The sequence below is a fragment of the Eriocheir sinensis genome, unplaced genomic scaffold (assembly GCF_024679095.1).
Source record: "Eriocheir sinensis breed Jianghai 21 unplaced genomic scaffold, ASM2467909v1 Scaffold1004, whole genome shotgun sequence".
Classification (NCBI taxonomy): domain Eukaryota; kingdom Metazoa; phylum Arthropoda; class Malacostraca; order Decapoda; family Varunidae; genus Eriocheir; species Eriocheir sinensis.
The window spans coordinates 70,946-91,313 of NW_026110302.1; the positions used below are offsets into that span (position 1 = coordinate 70,946).

At 45.7% G+C, this 20,368-nt stretch overlaps 1 protein-coding gene across 1 annotated transcript; it reads left to right on the forward strand.

The window, feature by feature from the left end:
- Positions 1–1,510: 1,510 nt before the first annotated feature.
- On the forward strand, positions 1,511–20,188 carry LOC126988906 (uncharacterized). The gene is made up of 5 exons (XM_050847295.1): positions 1,511–2,688; positions 2,813–4,146; positions 4,550–4,583; positions 17,963–18,079; positions 20,158–20,188. The coding sequence occupies exons 2-5, from the start codon at positions 2,961–2,963 to the stop codon at positions 20,186–20,188; spliced, it is 1,368 nt and encodes a 455-aa protein (XP_050703252.1). The 5' UTR covers positions 1,511–2,688; positions 2,813–2,960.
- Positions 20,189–20,368: the final 180 nt, after the last annotated feature.

Here is a 20,368-nt window from a genome sequence, read left to right on the forward strand (position 1 = left end):
AATTGATGTTACTTCCGATATGCCATTCATCTTGGTAAAACTCCAGAATCACACCCAACTCACTCTAATGGTTAAAACTTTCTTTTTTTAGATATATTTACTAAGCATTACTCTGATACCAGTTTCCATTATTATTACTCGTTTCAGAGATTTTAACATGCGGGTAAAGTTAGTGTTTGAGAGTGCTGGGCTAGGTACTACTTGCTCATGTGACGGCTCTTCAGCCAGAGACTCCTCCAGGTAGAGCTACAAGTCCCTCTTTATCTAACAGCCTGATGGATAAGGCTGCACAGTCTTCATTTCCTTGGGTACCAATGTCATTATATATGGTGAAGACATTTTTCTTCAGTTAATAATCTCTTAACCTATTTTGACCCTCAGACAAAATGAAATATGTTTAAATAGCCTTAGTATTTTATTGTATTATTTTTTCATCAACAATAAGCATTTCAATATTGAATTAAACTCAGTGTTATTGAACAATAATCACTGATGAACTATTTTCACAATTCCTTGGAATTGCACAGTGACTACATTTATTGCCTAGCTACATCCTGCCCAGCAAACACAAGTACGTCGGGTCTCCAGCGGCCCGACGTGTTGTTGTAGCGGCCGACGGTGCAAAACTCCGTCGGCCCGATGTCCTTTATGGTCATCGTTTTAATGGAGGCCCAACGTAGTATGCCGATCATTTGCCACCCATATGCCGATCATTTGCCACCCATATGCCGATCATTTGCCACCCATATGCCGATCATTTGCCACCCATATGCCGATCATTTGCCACCCATATACCGATCATTTGCCACCCATATACCGATCATTTGCCACCCATATACCGATCATTTGCCACCCATATACCGATCATTTGCCACCCATATACCGATCATTTGCCACCCATATACCGATCATTTGCCACCCATATACCGATCATTTGCCACCCATATACCGATCATTTTACCCATATACCGATCATTTGCCACCCATATACCGATCATTTGCCACCCATATACCGATCATTTGCCACCCATATACCGATCATTTGCCCACCACCCACCCACTTCCCCACCTATATATATATATATATATATATTATATATATATATATATATATATATATATATATATATATATATATATATATATATATATATATTATATATATATATATATATATATATATATATATAGATATATATATATATATATATATATATATATATATATATCTATATAGATATATATATGATCTAGATATATATATATATATATATATATCTAGATATATAGATATATATATATATATATATAATATATATATATATATATATATATATATATATATATATATATATATATATATATATATATATATATATATATATATATATATATATATATATATATATATATCATTGAATGTGATAGCTAGTTGAGCATTGATTATTTTTCTTAAGATATTCTCCTTATATCTTATGATAGTCTTAAACTCTTTCTTAATCGGCTTGTAAACATGTAAATATTAATCCTAAATATCTATCCGTTTCCACTTCTTCTCCTTCTATCTGTATAAATCCTTTTGTGACTAGGCAACCTCATGAACGAAAGATGACGCACATAGCTTGTGCGGCTGCCGAGGGCAGTCATCATTTCGTCTAGATAGAGTTCACATCACCGCTCCGTGTAAGACACAAAACCAGTAAAAAGACAAGTTAAGCAAGTACTTTAACTCCAAACCTGCTAAACTTATATTGGTGGCAGCGGTTACAAAGCGATTACAAAGCGATTACAAGCGATTACAAAGGATTTATCATCGAATAATACTGGCCTACACAAAGTGCCTCAAATTACGTGGTGACTCCATACCAGTGAACCAGTGTGAACTCCAGCACAAATCGACAAATCCAGCACACCCTCTCTACAATTACGGGATTACTACACTCCCTATGAGACGACTACAAGCCCCATCGCTCGTACCTGCACCTACAAAAGAGGTCACCACCTACGTTATATCACCAAAACAACAATCTTTGCCACCACTCAGCAAACGTCCGTGACCAGTCTACCCAAAAATCCCACCTCAATTAACGGGATTAACCCCTGCCGAGCTCCCCCAACCCTGTATCTTCACAGTCACAAGAGGAGGAAGAGGAAGCCATATTAGTAGTGAAGAGGTAGTAGCCGCGGCCAGGCAGCTCAAATCAACGCGTAAGCAGTCTGCGTCAGCGTGCCGTCAATCAAAGCATCGGCAACACCCACCCCCGGCTAGTGGAACACGCCGCACAATTTTGGTTTGTCACCTGCACTATCACTCAAGTAAGACGAAACGTTGTTCCATAATTTAGTACATGTACTGTCGAAACCCCCCACTTCAAATAACATTCTCACCCTCGTCTCCCACTCTCCACTAATTTCCCCAAATATAATCGCCATTTCATTTGTTCTTAATCCCTTACACGGATTACATTTAAATTCCTATCCCTACTCTCTTGTAATCCATACCGTTCGCCTTCAGCGCTCCTCCCCTCCCCGTTCACCAGCCCTACCCCTCTTTCGCCGGCGGCAGCCCCGCCTTGCTGATCCCAGTGATATGTGTCGCCACCTGCACATCTGCTGATCCCAGTCATTTATACCCTTGTACCGCCCCACTCCTTCCTCAAGCGACCTCACGACTGCTTCACACCCAAGGTAGCTTACCATTTCCTTACGGATTACCTACGAATCTTCCTATAAACTTCCCTTTACTCTTACTTAATATTTCCCTTCCTATAATTTTCCTTATATACGTCCTAATATCTCCCGTACATTACAGCTTGTGCCGGTGAGCAGAGAGAAGTGAGTTAACCCACATCTCCTGCGTCCCAGTCTCCCCCCTCACCATACATCAGCCATACCATCATGCTCTGGTCTCCTTACAAACGCATCAGACACAGCTAAGTGACTCCCCCGTCTAACTCCCCATGTCCCAGGATCGAAAATTGGAAGAGGCTTTATCCTCTGCCTTCAGCGGTTTAACAATTGATACTCCCCATCACACAGTCCTCCGTTCAGGAGCTGCTTATCCAAAACCTATTCCCCCAGCAACCCCATTACCTCCTGCTGAGCAGCCCCCCTCAGACTCCCCCCCAGAGCTTTCCCGGACTACTTCTTCCCAGACAGAACAGCACCAAAGTGACCCAACCATGAGTGACAAACCTCAAAACGTCATTTTAAGGGGCGAGGATAAAAATCCAAAATATACGGGCTCAGAGGAGACCGGCCCCGACCTCCTAACTCACCTGCAGAGGGTAGAGGATGCTTTTACCAAATTCCATTATACAAATGAAAAGGAGAAATTGGCCCACCTTTACGACAGCATCCACACGGGCCCTTGTCGGGCTCAATCCATTATAAAAAGTGACGCATTCAAGAAAGCCAAAACATATGATGAAGCGAAAGCGAATCTCATCAACCATTTCGGCTCCACATGCAAACAAGGTGCCCTGTCAGTCTTGTTCCGCCTAGCGGCTACCTACCGTCCCAAAATAAAGGCTAATATTGCAGTGGATGACTGTTTAGGCGTCGCGGGTGGAGCCTTCACAGAGTTTGAAACCCAATTCCGTCACTCCCCGTGGACTTCCGATGAGAAAATGAACCTTGAGGATGTGAGCCGCCTTTTCTCATACTTTGTCTTTCTCCTCAATTGCACGGAGACACTCTTCAAAGAGTTACAAAAGGAAGAACCCCTACCAAAAGATAGAACCCTTTTCAACCACATCAGTCCCCTGTCGGGACGAGAGCCACCAACAGAACCCCCATCCTCAGCGGTGAGGGGTGTCAGAATTCAGAGGGGGCGTCCCCAAAGTCGCTCCCCGACCGGAGCTCAGACCCCTAGGAACCGCTCTACCACACCCCGCGGCCGCCGCCCTTACACTAGAGGCAGGGGTCGCGGGCGTGGCTATAACACTCAATATTGTTACAACTGCAGAATCACAGGACACCATACACGTAATTGCTGGTACGGCAGCAACACCCAACAGTCAAATCAATATTGTTCCTACCATAAGACATCAGGCCATAACACCAAGGATTGCCGCGAGGCCCCGGGGAGGTCCCTCGTCGGGCGAAGCCTCGCGCGCCCTGTCTCCCGCCCGAACCCCGGCTCAGGTACTAAATCACACCAGCTGCGTGGTATTCAGCCACCAACCCTAACCCGCACACCTTTAAACAAACCAAGTACATCCACAGCTCATTTTGACATTGAAACCCAACCTACGGATGTTGAAACCACTACCATGAAACACCACCGCATTGCTCTTTATCCCCAATCCTCCCTTGCCATGACTGTCCCTGCTAAGTGTAATGGTCGCCAAATTAGTGTTTTCATGGACACAGGGGCATGTCCCAATATCATAAACATCGGTACATTGCGTGCCTTACATGACGCAAAGACAACCTTGGTATTGGAACCTCCTGCCTAAAATTAAGTGGACTAGATGACACATCATTTAAAGTAGTTGGACACACCCCTTGTCTATCCAGTTGGCTAACTCCTGTCCCCTGATTACAGCCACCTTTCATGTGTCATGGTTTGAAACTCCCAGGTTAGATTCTTTTGGGTCTTCAATCTATGCGGGAACACTGCTTGTCCCTAGCTCCAGCGGAAGATTGTGTTTACCAACATGAAACACCCATTAGGACACTCACGGCCCCAAAGCCATTGTTGTGCACTTCTCCCTCCGCCGATGGAGAATATACTCATCTTTCTAGCGTGGCCCAGCGGTCACTGGTTGATACTTCATCTCCAGTCGTGCATGTTATTAAGGAACAAAGTGCATCATCCTCCAATACATTACCTCTCCCTCTTCTTCCTCTTCGCAAGAGCATTTGAGGGTCCACGGCGTTCTGGCGACTGACGTCACGTTAGAAGGACGTGGATCAGCTATGCTTCAAATGCGTCTTGCTGGTATAAGTGATGAATGTGAGGCTATCTGTATGAGTGAGAGCTTGAAGATGAATGCCATGACTATGGAGGATGCACTTTGCAAAGTAGATAAAAATGGTCAAACCTTCCTAATAATGCACAACTCATCTCCGTACGTACGCAAGTTCCGTCAAGGGACATGCGTCGTTGACTTTGAAGTTCTACCTGAACGCATAGGTAGCGTACAGGAATCAGAGATCATCTCCCCCTCTGAGATCTTGCGGAGTGATCATCATAAACAAAAAGTAAATGATTACCTAGCTACTCATCTCGAAGATCTAGCTTTTCCAGAAGCAAGGGAGAAATTGCACAACCTACTAGAGACATACCACTCCATTGTCAGTCTGCCGGATGATCCTATTGGATCCACAAATGTTTTAACACATACAATACCGGTTGATCCCAATACCAACCCCATCTATGTGCCTGCATACAGAACACCACACTCTCAAAGACCTATCCTAGATACTGCAGTCAAAGACATGTTAGCATCAGGTATTATAGAACACACTACTTCTCCTTGGAACTTTCCCATTTTCCTTGTGAAGAAGAAAAACGGCCAATTTCGGCCAGTTGTAGACTACAGGAAACTAAATGCTGTTTCGCACCTCAAAGATACCCCTTACCTCACTTGCAGGATATTTTAAGCAGCATGGGCACCAACAACAAGGTTTTCACGACCTTAGATTTAGCAAGTGGCTATTGGCAGGTTGACCTCGATGAGCATAGTAAACCGCTTACAGCCTTCTCTACCCCTTCGGGTCACTGGCAGTTTGTAAACTCCCTTTGGAGTTAGTGGTGCGCCACTAACGTTCCAAAGGCTAGTCAACAAAGTTTTGCATGGCCTCCTTGGCAAACAGGTTTTCGCCTTTATAGATGACATCATCATAGTGTCACAGGATGTCGACTCACACATTACCTTACTACAAGAAGTATTTGATCGCCTTTACCAGGCAGGTCTAACTCTGCGTTTCCCAAAATGTAATTTTTTGCGTCCAAGCATCACATACTTAGGCCATGTCCTAGATCAGAGTGGTGTACATACGACTCCTGACAAAGTCAAGGCTATTTTTCACTATCCTGTGCCAACAGACGTGAAATCTGTCCGCTCCTTCCTAGGACTGTCCGGGTACTATCGATCCTTTATCAAGGACTATTCACGCATTGCAAGAACCCTCACTCAACTTTTGCGCAAAGACTCCACATTTACATGGGGGGCGGAACATCAGGAAGCTTTTGATTCCCTTAGAACAACACTAACATCCCCGCCTGTCCTGGCCTACCCAGACCACACAAAAGACTTTTTCCTGTACACAGATGCTTGTGGCAAGGGCCTAGGAGCCGCTCTCATGCAATATGATGTTAGAAATAAATTACAACCTCTAGCATATGCAAGTCGCACGCTCAACAAAGCAGAATCAAACTACAGTACTACCCACCTTGAGGCCCTTGCGGTCGTGTGGGCATTACGTCATTTTCGTGACATCATTTATGGCTACAATATCCATGTCAGAACCGACCACGCAGCCGTGGTGGAATTATTCAATACTAAAACCCTCACGGGAAATTGGCCCGATGGAGCCTCATTGTCCAAGACTTTAATCCTTCATTTGCTCATGTCCCTGGAGCAGTAAATCAGGTAGCGGACGCCCTATCCAGAAATATCGGCGCGATAATGGACATGGATGTAGATCATTTTGACGACCCAAGTCGAACTCATGACCCAACTCTGAATGATTCCATACGCGCAGCGCAACAAACAGATAACTTCTGTCAACCCATTCTATACTATCTGCAGAGTGGCGACCCCAATTCCTTGCCAACACTACCTGTCCCCTTAACTGACTTTGATCTCAACGACGGCATCCTCGTCAGGAATACATACATCACAACTAAATACGGTCCGCATAGGGAAGTTACACAAATCGTCGTACCAGAAAGCCTAGTCTCTATGATCTTGCATAACATACATTCTTCCCCTCATGCCGGCCATCCTGGAAAAAGTAGAGCTTTGATGCAAGCCCGTTTGTTATATTATTGGCCACGTATGCGGCTCGACATCATTGATTACATCAACAACTGCCACACTTGTGCAGAAAATTATGGATCCATTACTCAGCAAGTCCCCATCAAAAGCTATCCCATACCTTTAGAGCCATGGGATACCATTGCTATTGACCTATTGAAATTACCCCAAACTACTGAAGGCCACAAATACCTATTGGTTGCCATTGATCATTTCAGTCGTTTCTCGGTTCTAGTTCCCATAGTGGACAAGCAAGCAACTACTGTGGCTAAAGCTCTCATTGATGAAGTCTTTTGTAAATATAACACCCCTAAAGTCCTCATCTCAGATAATGGCACAGAATTTAACAATAAAATCTTGGAGGCAATCTGCAAGGAATACCAAGTTGATAAGGTAAATACCATGGCTTATCATCCAGCTTCCAATGGCATGGTCGAGCGACAAAATCGAAAAATCATTCAGACACTTCGCTCTCTGGTCGGTGATGTCTCAGTAACTTGGCACGAATGGATGCCTCAGGTAATGGCTTCTCTTAACTCATCTCTCCATAAATCAATAGGTGACACACCTCATTTTGTCATTTTTGGCCAGGACCATCGATTGCCGTACTCATTCCTCCTCAAAGAGGACACGCCCATCTATAATTTTGATGACTACGTTCGAGTCAGAGGGACAGACTTCCAGAAGATCTATAAACGGGTTACCTCCAACATCGAGGATAGCAAGGCTGCCATGAATGCGTCACAATGGAAATCAGCAACCGACAAATTATTGGTCACAGGGGACATTGTCTATTTAAAATTCAGGAACCCAAAACAAACTAGCACTCGCTTTGAGGGACCGTACCGAGTACTGTCCTACGACAAAGGGAATAAGGTCAAGATCCGCCACCTGACTACCTTGGAAACGAAGCTTGCACACCTAGACCACCTAAAACGCACTAACCGACCTTCTTCCTCAACCTGTGAGGAGTCGACCCCTGCGCCTGACGACCCTCTAACGACACCGACAAATCCTCCAGGCCCAGCTGAGGTGGACACTACCAACGACTACAGGAAGAAACTAAGATCATACACATCTGCACACTGATGCATTTGTACGGAGAACCATCTTCATCCCTTAGTGTCCCTTCTCTTCTCCCACAATATTTTTTTTTACCTTATCCATCCACTAACCACTTTCTATTATCTCACCCAGTTGCGATGCTACTCCCTTGCCTATGTGTCTTGGGAGGTGTTCTCCTGGTCCTCCCCACAAATGCCACGAAGCAGCCCTCCTATGAACAACACCTACGTGTGGGGGCAATCGTGGAGCCAGACGGCCCCGTGATGGTGGTGGAGGACGTGGTCGATGTCCGCATTACCCTATGCGATTTTCGTGAGCTGGAGCGACTCCATATACCCCAGTTCCGGCGCCAGATCCAGCAAGCGGAAGCGGTTCTCCAGCAGACCTCGGACACAGTTCATAAACTAAACCATCCACTCACGCTGACATATTTCTCTACTCTCATGCTATCTTTCCTAAATATCCAACAATCCTTTGATAGTCTGCTAGAATGGACACCTTTTTCAACTGACCTTAAAACACCAGTAGCCCACGCCAGGTCCAAGCGTGGTCTCATCGACATTGGTGGAGATTGTTAAAGGCCTCATTGGTACAGCTACGGAAGCCGATGTTGCTGAGGTTCACGATCAGTTAGACAAATGGGGTACTATTTTGAATAACCAGGCCATTGTTCTCAGTTCCCAAAACAAAGCTATTGAGACGGTTGGTACGACGCAAACAGTTCTCATAGACCGCCTCAACAACTTCACATCCCTCATAACCCAGCTTCAGCAGGACCAACACCAGTACTTATTGGCTCACCATTTGGCTTTAATGGCAGCAAACCTCAGAGCTGTCTACCTTGCAATCACAAATTTTAAATTAGCACTGCAGGACACATTTACACTCCTCAGAGACGTGTTAGATGGTGTTGTAACCCCTTCCCTTCTCACCCCTCAGGAACTTATGCATGTCATTGATTGGGCCAGAACAGAAAAAGGCTTAACTCCTGTTTTCAGTGAGACCCAGGTTCAATATTATTATCCCTACATGGAGGCAACATTGACTACAGATGGTATCTTGGTGCATATACCCTTTAGGTCGCCAGATATGTTCACTATCTATCACATTCATCCATTCCCTACAGTTGTCAATTCTTCCATCTACCAACTATCTACATCTCATGCCACTCTCTTGGTTTCATCAGATTTCATGCACATTGCTTTTCCAGCTGACTTTCATGATTGCCATATCACCCGATTCCAGATGTACCTTTGCCCTGCTTATCAGTACGTCTTTTTGCCTACCAGTCATTATCCTTGTGAGCTGGGTCTAGTTAGAAACTCCCCAATTGAATCTCTGTGTCTTTTCACCCCAGTCGAGGATACCACCATCTTCCACCTTAGAGTGAAACCCTGGCGTTACTTCTATTTCCATCATTCAATTGCTCTTACAGTTACTTGCCCTGGATCCCGACCTAGCAACACCGCTGTCCACGGCTCCTTTGTCATCTTGGAGGCCTGCAGTCTCACATCCCACAACCTAACCACTAAACAATCTAACCATCTATTGCTTAACCAAACCTTTCATACCTACAACCTCAAACCCTTTCACTTGCCGACACCAACAACTCCCCTACAACTCGAACCCTTACACTCTTTAGGAGACACCTTACCCAAACTCACTGCACCGAACATCACCCTACAACCCATTTCCTCTCTCACCATCTGGCCAGAACTTCGCCCCGACACAGTATACCCCATCCTCGCGTCACTGACTACGGTACTGACGCTCACTGTGATCCTGGCTACCCTCCTCATCTGTGTCTTCCACCGCCGCTACGCCTTCCTGCGTCGAGCCGTCCTCCAGCGCCCCTTACAGCCCGCAACGGCATAGGCCATATTCCCGTTGTCCAATAATATTTTTTTTTTTCATTGAGCATAATTGTATTCATATGCCATTTATCTATACCCAGAGGACAGGATAATTTCTTACAATAACTAACTAACATGCAAGTCCTCTGTGATATGTATCTATTTACCATTTGTATATACACCTATATCTCCATATACAACCAATTTTTTTGTTTCCATATTTTAACTTAACCATGTATGTATTCCCATACCATTTATTCCATGATCATGATCATATTTTCTACTATATATTATTTCTCATGTTATATTTAGTTAATAAATCATTCTCCCGGGAGTTTAGATATTAGAAAACAAATATTTTTTTTTTTGTGCACTTGTTTTTATTTGTTTATACACCATTACTATAGGTCATGTAACCATGTGCCAATTGTTTAGCTGCATTTAACTGCTATTTGTCCCTCATGGGCTTATCATCCTGTATCCCATTCATTATTTTTTTTTCCCATTCCCTTATACTGTGTACTTCCTTTCTCATCTTCATACTTTCTATACCTCATTCGGCCCGGCCATCCTTGTACATAGAGTTTTACTTTCATCGTGGCGTGGGCGCCACGCTAGCCTGACCGAGCATTGTAAACATGTAAATATTAATCCTAAATATCTATCCGTTTCCACTTCTTCTCCTTCTATCTGTATAAATCCTTTTGTGACTAGGCAACCTCATGAACGAAAGATGACGCACATAGCTTGTGCGGCTGCCGAGGGCAGTCATCATTTCGTCTAGATAGAGTTCACATCACCGCTCCGTGTAAGACACAAAACCAGTAAAAAGACAAGTTAAGCAAGTACTTTAACTCCAAACCTGCTAAACTTATAGGCTGTGTGACTTCGCCGAAGCTAGTCATGTTCGCTAGATCGCGATTTCGGGTCCTAGACCCTTCCTCAGTAGCAAGGTCTTTCCTTGGTAAGGATACCGGAGAGAATGGCTTGTGTGGGGAGCGGGGGTGGATTTATACCGCTGTGTTGGTCGTCCCACTGCGCGTCCTGGTCTCTGATTGGCTGGCAGGTGTTACTACGGGCTGCGCGGGGGTACTCGTCAAACTTGTTCTTCGCGCACTTGGTAGGGCTTGTAGATCTTCTGCCTGCATGTTTAATGTCGGGTTTGTTGTTTTGATGTAGAGTGCCTCTAGGATGGGGAGGCGTCTTGTGTCAGGACATGTTGTCAGGATCTCCGTGTTATTTTCCAGCATTTCTCTTGTGATGTTGATTCTATGCTGCTCCTTCAGGTGTTTCTTGGGTGCTCCTGACGCGAGGTGGAATGTCAGTCGTCGCGAGAGTCTTGTTGTCGTCATGCCAACATAGGTAGAGGGAAGGACTTCACAGTTTCCTTGGTTGCACGTGAACCTATATATGACATGCGACTTTTGTAGGCTCTCTATCTCTTTTGAGGGGGTGTTTTTCAGAAGGAGATGGCTGGTTTTCTTGGTCTTGTAGTATATGACCAGCTTTACTTGTTTGTTGGGGTCGGATGGCTTGACGTTTCTTCTTACTATTTGTGTGATGACCCTCTCATCTTCTTTGTAATCGGTAGAGAATGTCGCTTTGTAAAAAATGCTGATGTCTTCTTTCTTCTCCTCTTTCTGCTTCTTGCTGTGCCAGCCGTCTATGATCTTCTTTGTCAGGCGGCTGATGTCCTTTTCGCTGAAGCCGTTGTTTATCAGAACTTGAGTTGAGCGCTCTATTTCTTGATGGACTTGCTTCCACGTACTGCAGTGTGTGAGCGCTCTTCTGATATAGGCGCAGATGGTGGAATCCTTGTACTTCGTGGGGCACTCACTTCGTCCGTTTAAGCAAAATCCTGGGTTCGTTTGTTTGGTGTAGACGCTGGTGGTAAATCTTCCGTCTTCTTGTTGGACGAGGACGTCTAGAAAAGGCATGGCTCCGTCTTCGCTGTTTTCCATGGTGAATTTCAGTCCGGAGGTTTCTTGGAGGTGGAGTCTAAGGCGTTCTGCTTCGGTGGCATCCTTTGTCTTGATGAATATATCGTCAATATACCGGCAGTATATATCTGGCTTTTCTATTATCTTGAAAACTTCCTCCTCGATGCAGCCCATGAAAAAATTTGCCAAGAGTACACCAAGAGGAGAACCCATGGCTACGCCATCTACCTGGCAGTATTTGTTTCCCCGGGGGCAGATGAACGGTGCTTCCTTTGTACAGCATTCCAGTAGTTCTCGAAGTACAGCTTCTGGGATGGCGAGGGTAGGTGTAGAGTTGTTTTTATACACACGGTCGATGATGTAGTTGATGGTGCGGTCCACGGGGACATTCGTAAAGAGGGATTCGGCGTCTAGTGAAGCAACTCTTCCTCCCGCGTTGTTGTTCTTGAGAATGTCGATGAAGTCTGTTGCTGACTGCAGGCAATAGGTGGTTGGGATGTACGGTGTAAGGAGGGCGCACAATCTCTTTGCGATGTTGTAGGTAGGGGGATTTGAGATATTATTGGTCTCAATTTGTTGCCTGGCTTGTGAGTCTTGACATTGCCATAGCAGTTTCCCATCTCATATTCGCCGGTGAGTCGGTCGAACTTGACGTCGCAGGTGGAGTTATTTTTCGCTATTAGTTTGTTGAGTCTTTTCTTGAGGGCTTCCGTCGGGTTTCTTGTTATTTTCTTAAACTTGGTTGTGTCGCTGAGGATGTTGTCAATCTTGCTTAAGTATTCCTTGGTGTCGATGAGAACGTTGGGAACGCCACGTCCCTCTTGAGGAGGCTGATATTGATGATCTCGCATTTGCTTTGGTTTGGTATTAGTTTAAGCTCCTCACACTGAAGATGAGCTGTGGTGATTTGTTCTTGGACTGGGTTATTTTGCAGGTCGGTTGCTTTGGTCACTGCGTATACAGTGACGTCATCAACAAACTTGGCTTTACACGATGACTGAAGCAGAAGACTGTTGATAACTGCTAGGAAAATGACTGGCCCAATGCATGTTCCCTGGGGCACTCCGCAGGTTGTTGGCAGCCACTCAGATGTCTCGCCGTAATATCTTGTGCACTGCTGTCTGTCAGTAAGGAAGGATGTTATGAACAGCAGCAGTGAAGTTCTGCATCCGAGGTGGTGTAGGTGGGTCACTGCTACACTGTGATCCACGTTATCAAATGCTTTTTTGAAGTCAATGAGACACAGCTGGGCTACAGTGTCTCTTTGCTCCAAGCCTTTAAGTATGGCGTCCAAGAGGTACACCATGTACAGCGTGGTGGAGCGCCCCTTCAAGTTTCCAAACTGCTGGTGGTCGATTTTGTGTAGAATGTCTGCAAGAACCAGGTTTGCTGCGTGGCCCTCCAACGTCTTTCCGAGTGTGTCTGTGAGTGACACAGGCCGTAGTTGTCCAAGGCTGGTAACATTTGGAGCTTTGGGGAGTCCTGTCACTGTCGAGCTCTTCCATCGCGTAGGGCAAGATGGTAAGCAGCTGTTGTACATGATCTCCAAAGGTTGACACAGTTCATACGCAAACTCCTTTATTAGTTTTAACGGGAGTTCACCGGGGGAGTGTCTTTCCTTGTTTTTATTTTCTTTAAGTCTTTATATATGTGTAGTTTAGAATAACGAGGGGGAGGAAGCGATGGCTGGTGGGCCGGTACTACACCTGGGCCGATGGGTGGGTAGTTTGTACATATGGCAGCGAAGTGTTCGTTAATCGTATTTACAATTTGTCGATGGCCATCAAGGCTCAAGAACAAAAGATTCACTGGTTTGCGTTTAGGTTCAATTAATATTGTGATACATTAAAAATATGAAAACCACTTTCATTTTGCACTGACAAAATATTCAGCCATCGCTTGTTTCATTTTCCTTTTTGAAGCAGAATTATGTTCACGATATCGCTCTGTGTGATGTTGGTTGTACGCACGGCGCTTTTTGTTTATCAGACGTTTTATCTCTGGGGTCATCCACGGTTTGTCATTATCTCGTTTGCGCCAAGATTTAAGGGGAAATGTGTTTCATACTGGTGCTTCAGGACGGCGAACAGTGCATTTTCTTGTTGTTCCACGGTTGGCATTATTTGTAAGAACGACCAGTCCACTACCGTGATCCAGAATCTGAAGCTCCTCACGGACGAATCCTTGAACGGTCTGTATTGGAGGGTGCGATGTTGTGGGGGAGGTGGTAGTGCCGTAGGTCTTACCAAAACACATTTATGTCTACTAAGACCAATAGGGGCAGATATTCGGGAGAACAATAATCTGAGTGTATGTCTGTTAAAATCAAGTCTATCCCTGAGTTTTCATGGGTCGGCTGAGTCACTAGGTTTCGTATATGGAGAGCATCACACACTCTGTTCTTATCAAGACCATTAAAATCACCAGCAATAACCACCTTGCAATCAGTGTGCGTTGAACGGAATAAATCAACTCTAGACACCACACGGTTAGTCAGTCCGTCATGGACAGGGGAATCTGGTGGGTAGTATAACACACACAATAATATTTGTCCTATTCTCCTAACACTTTTCAAAGGCACCCATAGACACTCTAACTGTGGAGGAACAGCGATTGGTGCTTGTACAGCATTCATGGGCTGTCTTACGTACACACACACGCCGCCACCACGGCTGCCTCGGTGTTTGTGAAACAAATCATAGTTTCTAAGTTCGTACATGAATGATGGTTTATTGATTGAAAACCAGGTCTCACTTATTGTGATAACATCGGGATCCTTTTGCTCAGCGACCAGACATAAATGCTCAAATTTATTAGTAATACTTGTGGGATTGGTCAAAAGCATCGAGGGGGGTTGGGAGGGTATGGGGTTGGGTTGTCTAGGGATGGGGGTGAGAAAGCGGTGTGATATGGAAGGGGGGCTGGGGGAGGGGTCACGGGGCTGGGTTATGTGTGTGTGTGTGTGTGTGTGTGTGTGTGTGTTAACACAAGAGAGCAGCAGGGCGAGTAATGGGATCAGTGTCCCCTCCCACCTCCCCGTCATTATTTTGCACTAATTTTCTCCATCGTCTAAAGTTTACTGCAAGCAAGTAACAGAAAGGAAACGAGGTGCCTTGGCGTTGATGGAGCCTTGGTGGTGTGTTGGCACCGTAGCCTGTGACAAGTATATTAGTAGGTCGAACAGCTTACCACGTTCAGGAGGCAGCGTCCCTCCCTGCAGGCAAGGGTCACGCGAGGAAGGGATTTGTGGGTAAGAGAGAGACTTCCTCAACTACTGCCAATATTTTTCTGCAACACTAAGTATTCTTACCCTGAAATAGAAGCGTTTTTAGCCTCACGTGCCTGTAGTAGCGACGTCCAGAATCCCGGACAAACTTTGGGGGTAGAAATCCACATATAGGAATGGTACAAAGTTTATTATTTTAAAAAATGTTCACTTAAATTAGATGTTATTCTTAACTCTTTGAACTATGAAATAACTAAGCATGCTGTGGGTCTTGCCCTCCTCCTCCTGTTGTTTCTTTCCTCTTCCTCCCTGTCTTGTTGCAAAATGGTGTTGATAGAAATGTCATCCGTGACCTCACAAGCTCCATCCCCTCCTCCAGCGTCACATCACCACCTCCAGACACACAGACTTTACTTTTCTAAATACATCTTGCTAAATTACAGGTGTGTCTTATACTCCGGTGCATCTTATGTGGCGGGACACACGGTACCTTAGAAATTAGGAAATGTACTTTCCAAGGAAAAGATTGGACAAAGCGCATCAGATCTAAGTGCTGAGTGTGTCTGGCTACACCAGTGGTCTGCACATTAGCCAAAAGGAAAGAATAGATAAAAATGTTGAGGGGAGTCTGTAGATTAAGCCGCACAGTGTTGTGTGGGGAAAGTGTACTCATACTTGTGCCGGCCAATGGGGCGTTGTGTGGGGGGGTAAACTTTACCAATTTATTTCCCGCATTGTTTCCTGCCATTGCATGGGTGGATGGTGGATGGGAGGTCTGTGTCATCTTCACCTACCCTTTCCAGTAATAGGTCTGTGTCATCTTCACCTACCCTTTCCAGTAATAGGTCTGTGTCATCTTCACCTACCCTTTCCAGTAATGGGTCTGTGTCATCTTCACCTACCCTTTCCAGTAATAGGTCTGTGTCATCTTCACCTACCCTTTCCAGTAATAGGTCTGTGTCATCTTCACCTACCCTTTCCAGTAATAGGTCTGTGTCATCTTCACCTACCCTTTCCAGTAATAGGTCTGTGTCATCTTCACCTACCCTTTCCAGTAATAGGTCTGTGCCTTCACCTACCCTTTCCAGTAATAGGTCTGTGCCTTCACCTACCCTTTCCAGTAACAGGTCTGTGTCATCTTCACCTACCCTTTCCAGTAATAGGTCTGTGCCTTCACCTACCCTTTCCAGTAACAGGTCTGTGTCATCTTCACCTACCCTTTCCAGTAATAGGTCTGTGTCATCTTCACCTACCCTTTCCGGTAATAGGTCTGTGTCATCTTCACCTACCCTTTCCAGTAATAGGTCTGTGTCATCTTCACCTACCCTTTCCAGTAATAGGTCTGTGCCTTCACCTACCCTTTCCGGTAATAGGTCTGTATCATCTTCACCTACCCTTTCCAGTAATAGGTCTGTGTCATCTTCACCTACCCTTTCCAGTAATAGGTCTGTGTCATCTTCACCTACCCTTTCCAGTAATAGGTCTGTATCATCTTCACCTACCCTTTCCAGTAATAGGTCTGTGTCATCTTCACCTACCCTTTCCAGTAATAGGTCTGTGTCATCTTCACCTACCCTTTCCAGTAATAGGTCTGTGTCATCTTCACCTACCCTTTCCAGTAATGGGTCTGTGTCATCTTCACCTACCCTTTCCAGTAATAGGTCTGTGTCATCTTCACCTACCCTTTCCAGTAATAGGTCTGTGTCATCTTCACTTACCCTTTCCAGTAATAGGTCTGTGTCATCTTCACCTACCCTTTCCAGTAATAGGTCTGTGTCATCTTCACCTACCCTTTCCAGTAATAGGTCTGTGCCTTCACCTACCCTTTCCAGTAATAGGTCTGTGTCATCTTCACCTACCCTTTCCAGTAATAGGTCTGTGCCTTCACCTACCCTTTCCAGTAATAGGTCTGTGTCATCTTCACCTACCCTTTCCAGTAATAGGTCTGTGCCTTCACCTACCCTTTCCAGTAATAGGTCTGTGTCATCTTCACCTACCCTTTCCAGTAATAGGTCTGTGTCATCTTCACCTACCCTTTCCAGTAATAGGTCTGTGTCATCTTCACCTACCCTTTCCAGTAATAGGTCTGTGCCTTCACCTACCCTTTCCAGTAATAGGTCTGTGTCATCTTCACCTACCCTTTCCAGTAATAGGTCTGTGCCTTCACCTACCCTTTCCAGTAATAGGTCTGTGTCATCTTCACCTACCCTTTCCAGTAATAGGTCTGTGCCTTCACCTACCCTTTCCAGTAATAGGTCTGTGTCATCTTCACCTACCCTTTCCAGTAATAGGTCTGTGTCATCTTCACCTACCCTTTCCAGTAATAGGTCTGTGTCATCTTCACCTACCCTTTCCAGTAATAGGTCTGTGCCTTCACCTACCCTTTCCAGTAATAGGTCTGTGTCATCTTCACTTACCCTTTCCAGTAATAGGTCTGTGTCATCACTTACCCTTTCCAGTAATAGGTCTGTGTCATCTTCACCTACCCTTTCCAGTAATAGGTCTGTGTCATCTTCACCTACCCTTTCCAGTAATAGGTCTGTGTCATCTTCACCTACCCTTTCCAGTAATAGGTCTGTGTCATCTTTACCTACCCTTTCCAGTAATAGGTCTGTGTCATCTTCACCTACCCTTTCCAGTAATAGGTCTGTGTCATCTTCACCTACCCTTTCCAGTAATAGGTCTGTGTCATCTTCACCTACCCTTTCCAGTAATAGGTCTGTGTCATCTTCACCTACCCTTTCCAGTAATAGGTCTGTGTCACCTGATTCCTCCAAGTCATTCATTGGTTCATATCCTGCAAGCAGACCTTCTCCCTCCTCTTGTACAGAACTGAATGTATTGATATTTGATGTGAGTGTGAGGAAGTGACCCTGTGTGTTGTTGCAGGCATTACCTGGGGGGCATGCTGCTTGACCTCCCCTGCAGGGTCGCCTTGCTGCCCTGGAACCTCCCGGCACACTTCTCACACTTCCCAGAACAGCACCTCATCCACTGCCCCTCAAGGTGGGTGTATGTGCAGCCCGACAGCCTGCTTTTTCCCAGGTAGACAGATCATTGTCATCATCATCATCATCATCGTCATCACCATCATAACCATCATCGTCATCATCATCATCATCACCATCATCGTCATCATCATCATCACCATCATCATCAGCATCATCATCATCACCATCATCGTCATCATTATCATCACCATCATCGTCAGCATCAAGAGTATCAAGACGCCTCTCCAATTGAAACTGGCCCTCTCTTTTTGGCCTCCTGTGCTGACTTCCTTCAGCTGGAGCAGTGCTTGATAGTCTGCTGTCTCATTTTTGTGGCTTCCACTGCCGTAAAAAAATCACCATCATCATCATTCTCAGAGAAAGTAGAGTCCTTTCCAAGTCTCTGAGTGTGTCCAGCCAGCCTCACTCTGCCTGCAGGCACTGTTCAGGCTTCAGCAGCCCCTCTGGTCAGGCCCAGGGTCTGTAGGCCATTCTGCACTGTGTCATCATGTCTGCCTTAGTTACCCTCCACCTCAGCTGCAGTGTATCCTCATCTAATGTAGGTTTTTGTATCTGTGCCTCCAACTTGTTAGAGAAAGTTTGTGTTGCAGGGACTAGAGGAAACTTTTTCTTTGGCCCCTTCCCTAAATCCCCTCTTTTTCTCCCCTTCACTCGTGAGTGCCCTTACGTAGCCACATAGAAATTAGAAAATACACCCTGCTGCCGTTCACTAAGTTAGAAAAATACAATGTGAGCACAGTGGAATTTGAGAAAAACAACACTTTATTGACCTCAAGAGAGAAGCGCGCACACACCAAGCCTGAGGGGAGGGAGAGACTGGCTAAAAACCTTCCAAGTTGAGGGAACTCACAACACATCTCATTAACTTACTAGTGTTCTGCATTGCCTCCTCTTCTTGCCCCTGCAGGATGTTTCTCTTAACCCGTCCACTGCGATTGTCACGGATTTTGCCTTCACTGTTAGCCTGGTAACACACCCAGGTCTTTCTCTGGCTCTGTGGTGGATAGTGGAGTGTTTCCCATGTGGTATTGGTATGCTGGATATCCCCTCCCAAGGTGCAGGACCTTACACTTTTCTTCATTGAATTGTAGCAGCCACTTTTTGCTCCATTTCTGTATCTTGGTGAGGTCTTCTGGTAGGAAATCCCCAGTCAAGGGGTTAATGTGCAAAGTGGCAGGTGCCTGTCTGCCTTGGTTTCCTTGGTCTGTGTCCATGCAAGTGTAGACGGAGACTGCTTCTTCCAGCTGCCTCACCACCTCATTGGGAAGCGTTGTTGGCTGTGATCAACACCTTCTGGCACTCCACATGACTCAGAATGGGATGCAGGAAGCATAGTCTTGGCCTCCTCCTCCACCTCCCCCTCCTCCTCCTCCTCCTCCTCTTGTTGTTTTCTTTCCTCATCCTCCCTGTCTTGTTTCATAATGGTGTTAACAGAAATGTCATCCCCTCACAAGCTCCCTCCCCTCCTCCAGTGTCACACCACCACCTCCAGGCAGGGTTCGGGCAGCAGCAGCAGCAGCCTCTATGCAGTGTGTGCCACAAAATGGGCCTGGGAGTAGCAGGGAGGGGCAGGGTGGGGAAGGGGCGGCCTGAGGCAAGGAGGAGCGGGGTGCTGATTAGTTAGTGACTGAGAGCGAGAGACATCAAGCGTTACAGTAATTTTTCTGTGGTTGAGTTAGAGTTCCCTACCATGGAATCATGCCCGGGTTAGACGAATTTCCCGTTACAATAAACTGCGTAAGGTGAAAAGTTTTGCTTAGTCGGCGCAACATCTGTGGTCATATGCCGAAGAGAGACAGGAGGGGGAAGGAATTATAGAAGGGAACAGATCCCAGGAGACGGGACACAACCCCAGATTAATACCTGGTACCCATTCACTGCTGGGTGGACAGGGGCGTATCGGAAAAGCTGCCCAAATTTTTCCACTCCGCCTGGGAATCGAACCTGGCTCTCAATTGTGAGCCGAGTGTGCTAACCACTGCACCACGAAGCCCCTCTGTGTAAGATGAGGATAAACTGTACGGCCTCTCTCACCCTCACCCTGACACCCTTCACTCCTCTCCATCCATACAGCCAAAGCACCTCAGTAACCAAGGGTCTGTAGGTCTTTCTGTACTGTATCATCCTGTGTCTTCTGTGATCTTCCTCCACCAACACTACCCATCACCTGCTGCCTCCCTCACCCTCACCCTGACACCCTTCACTCCTCTCCATCCATACAGCCAAAGCACCTCAGTGTACCCAGGATCTGTAGGTCTTTCTGTACTGTATCATCCTGTGTCTT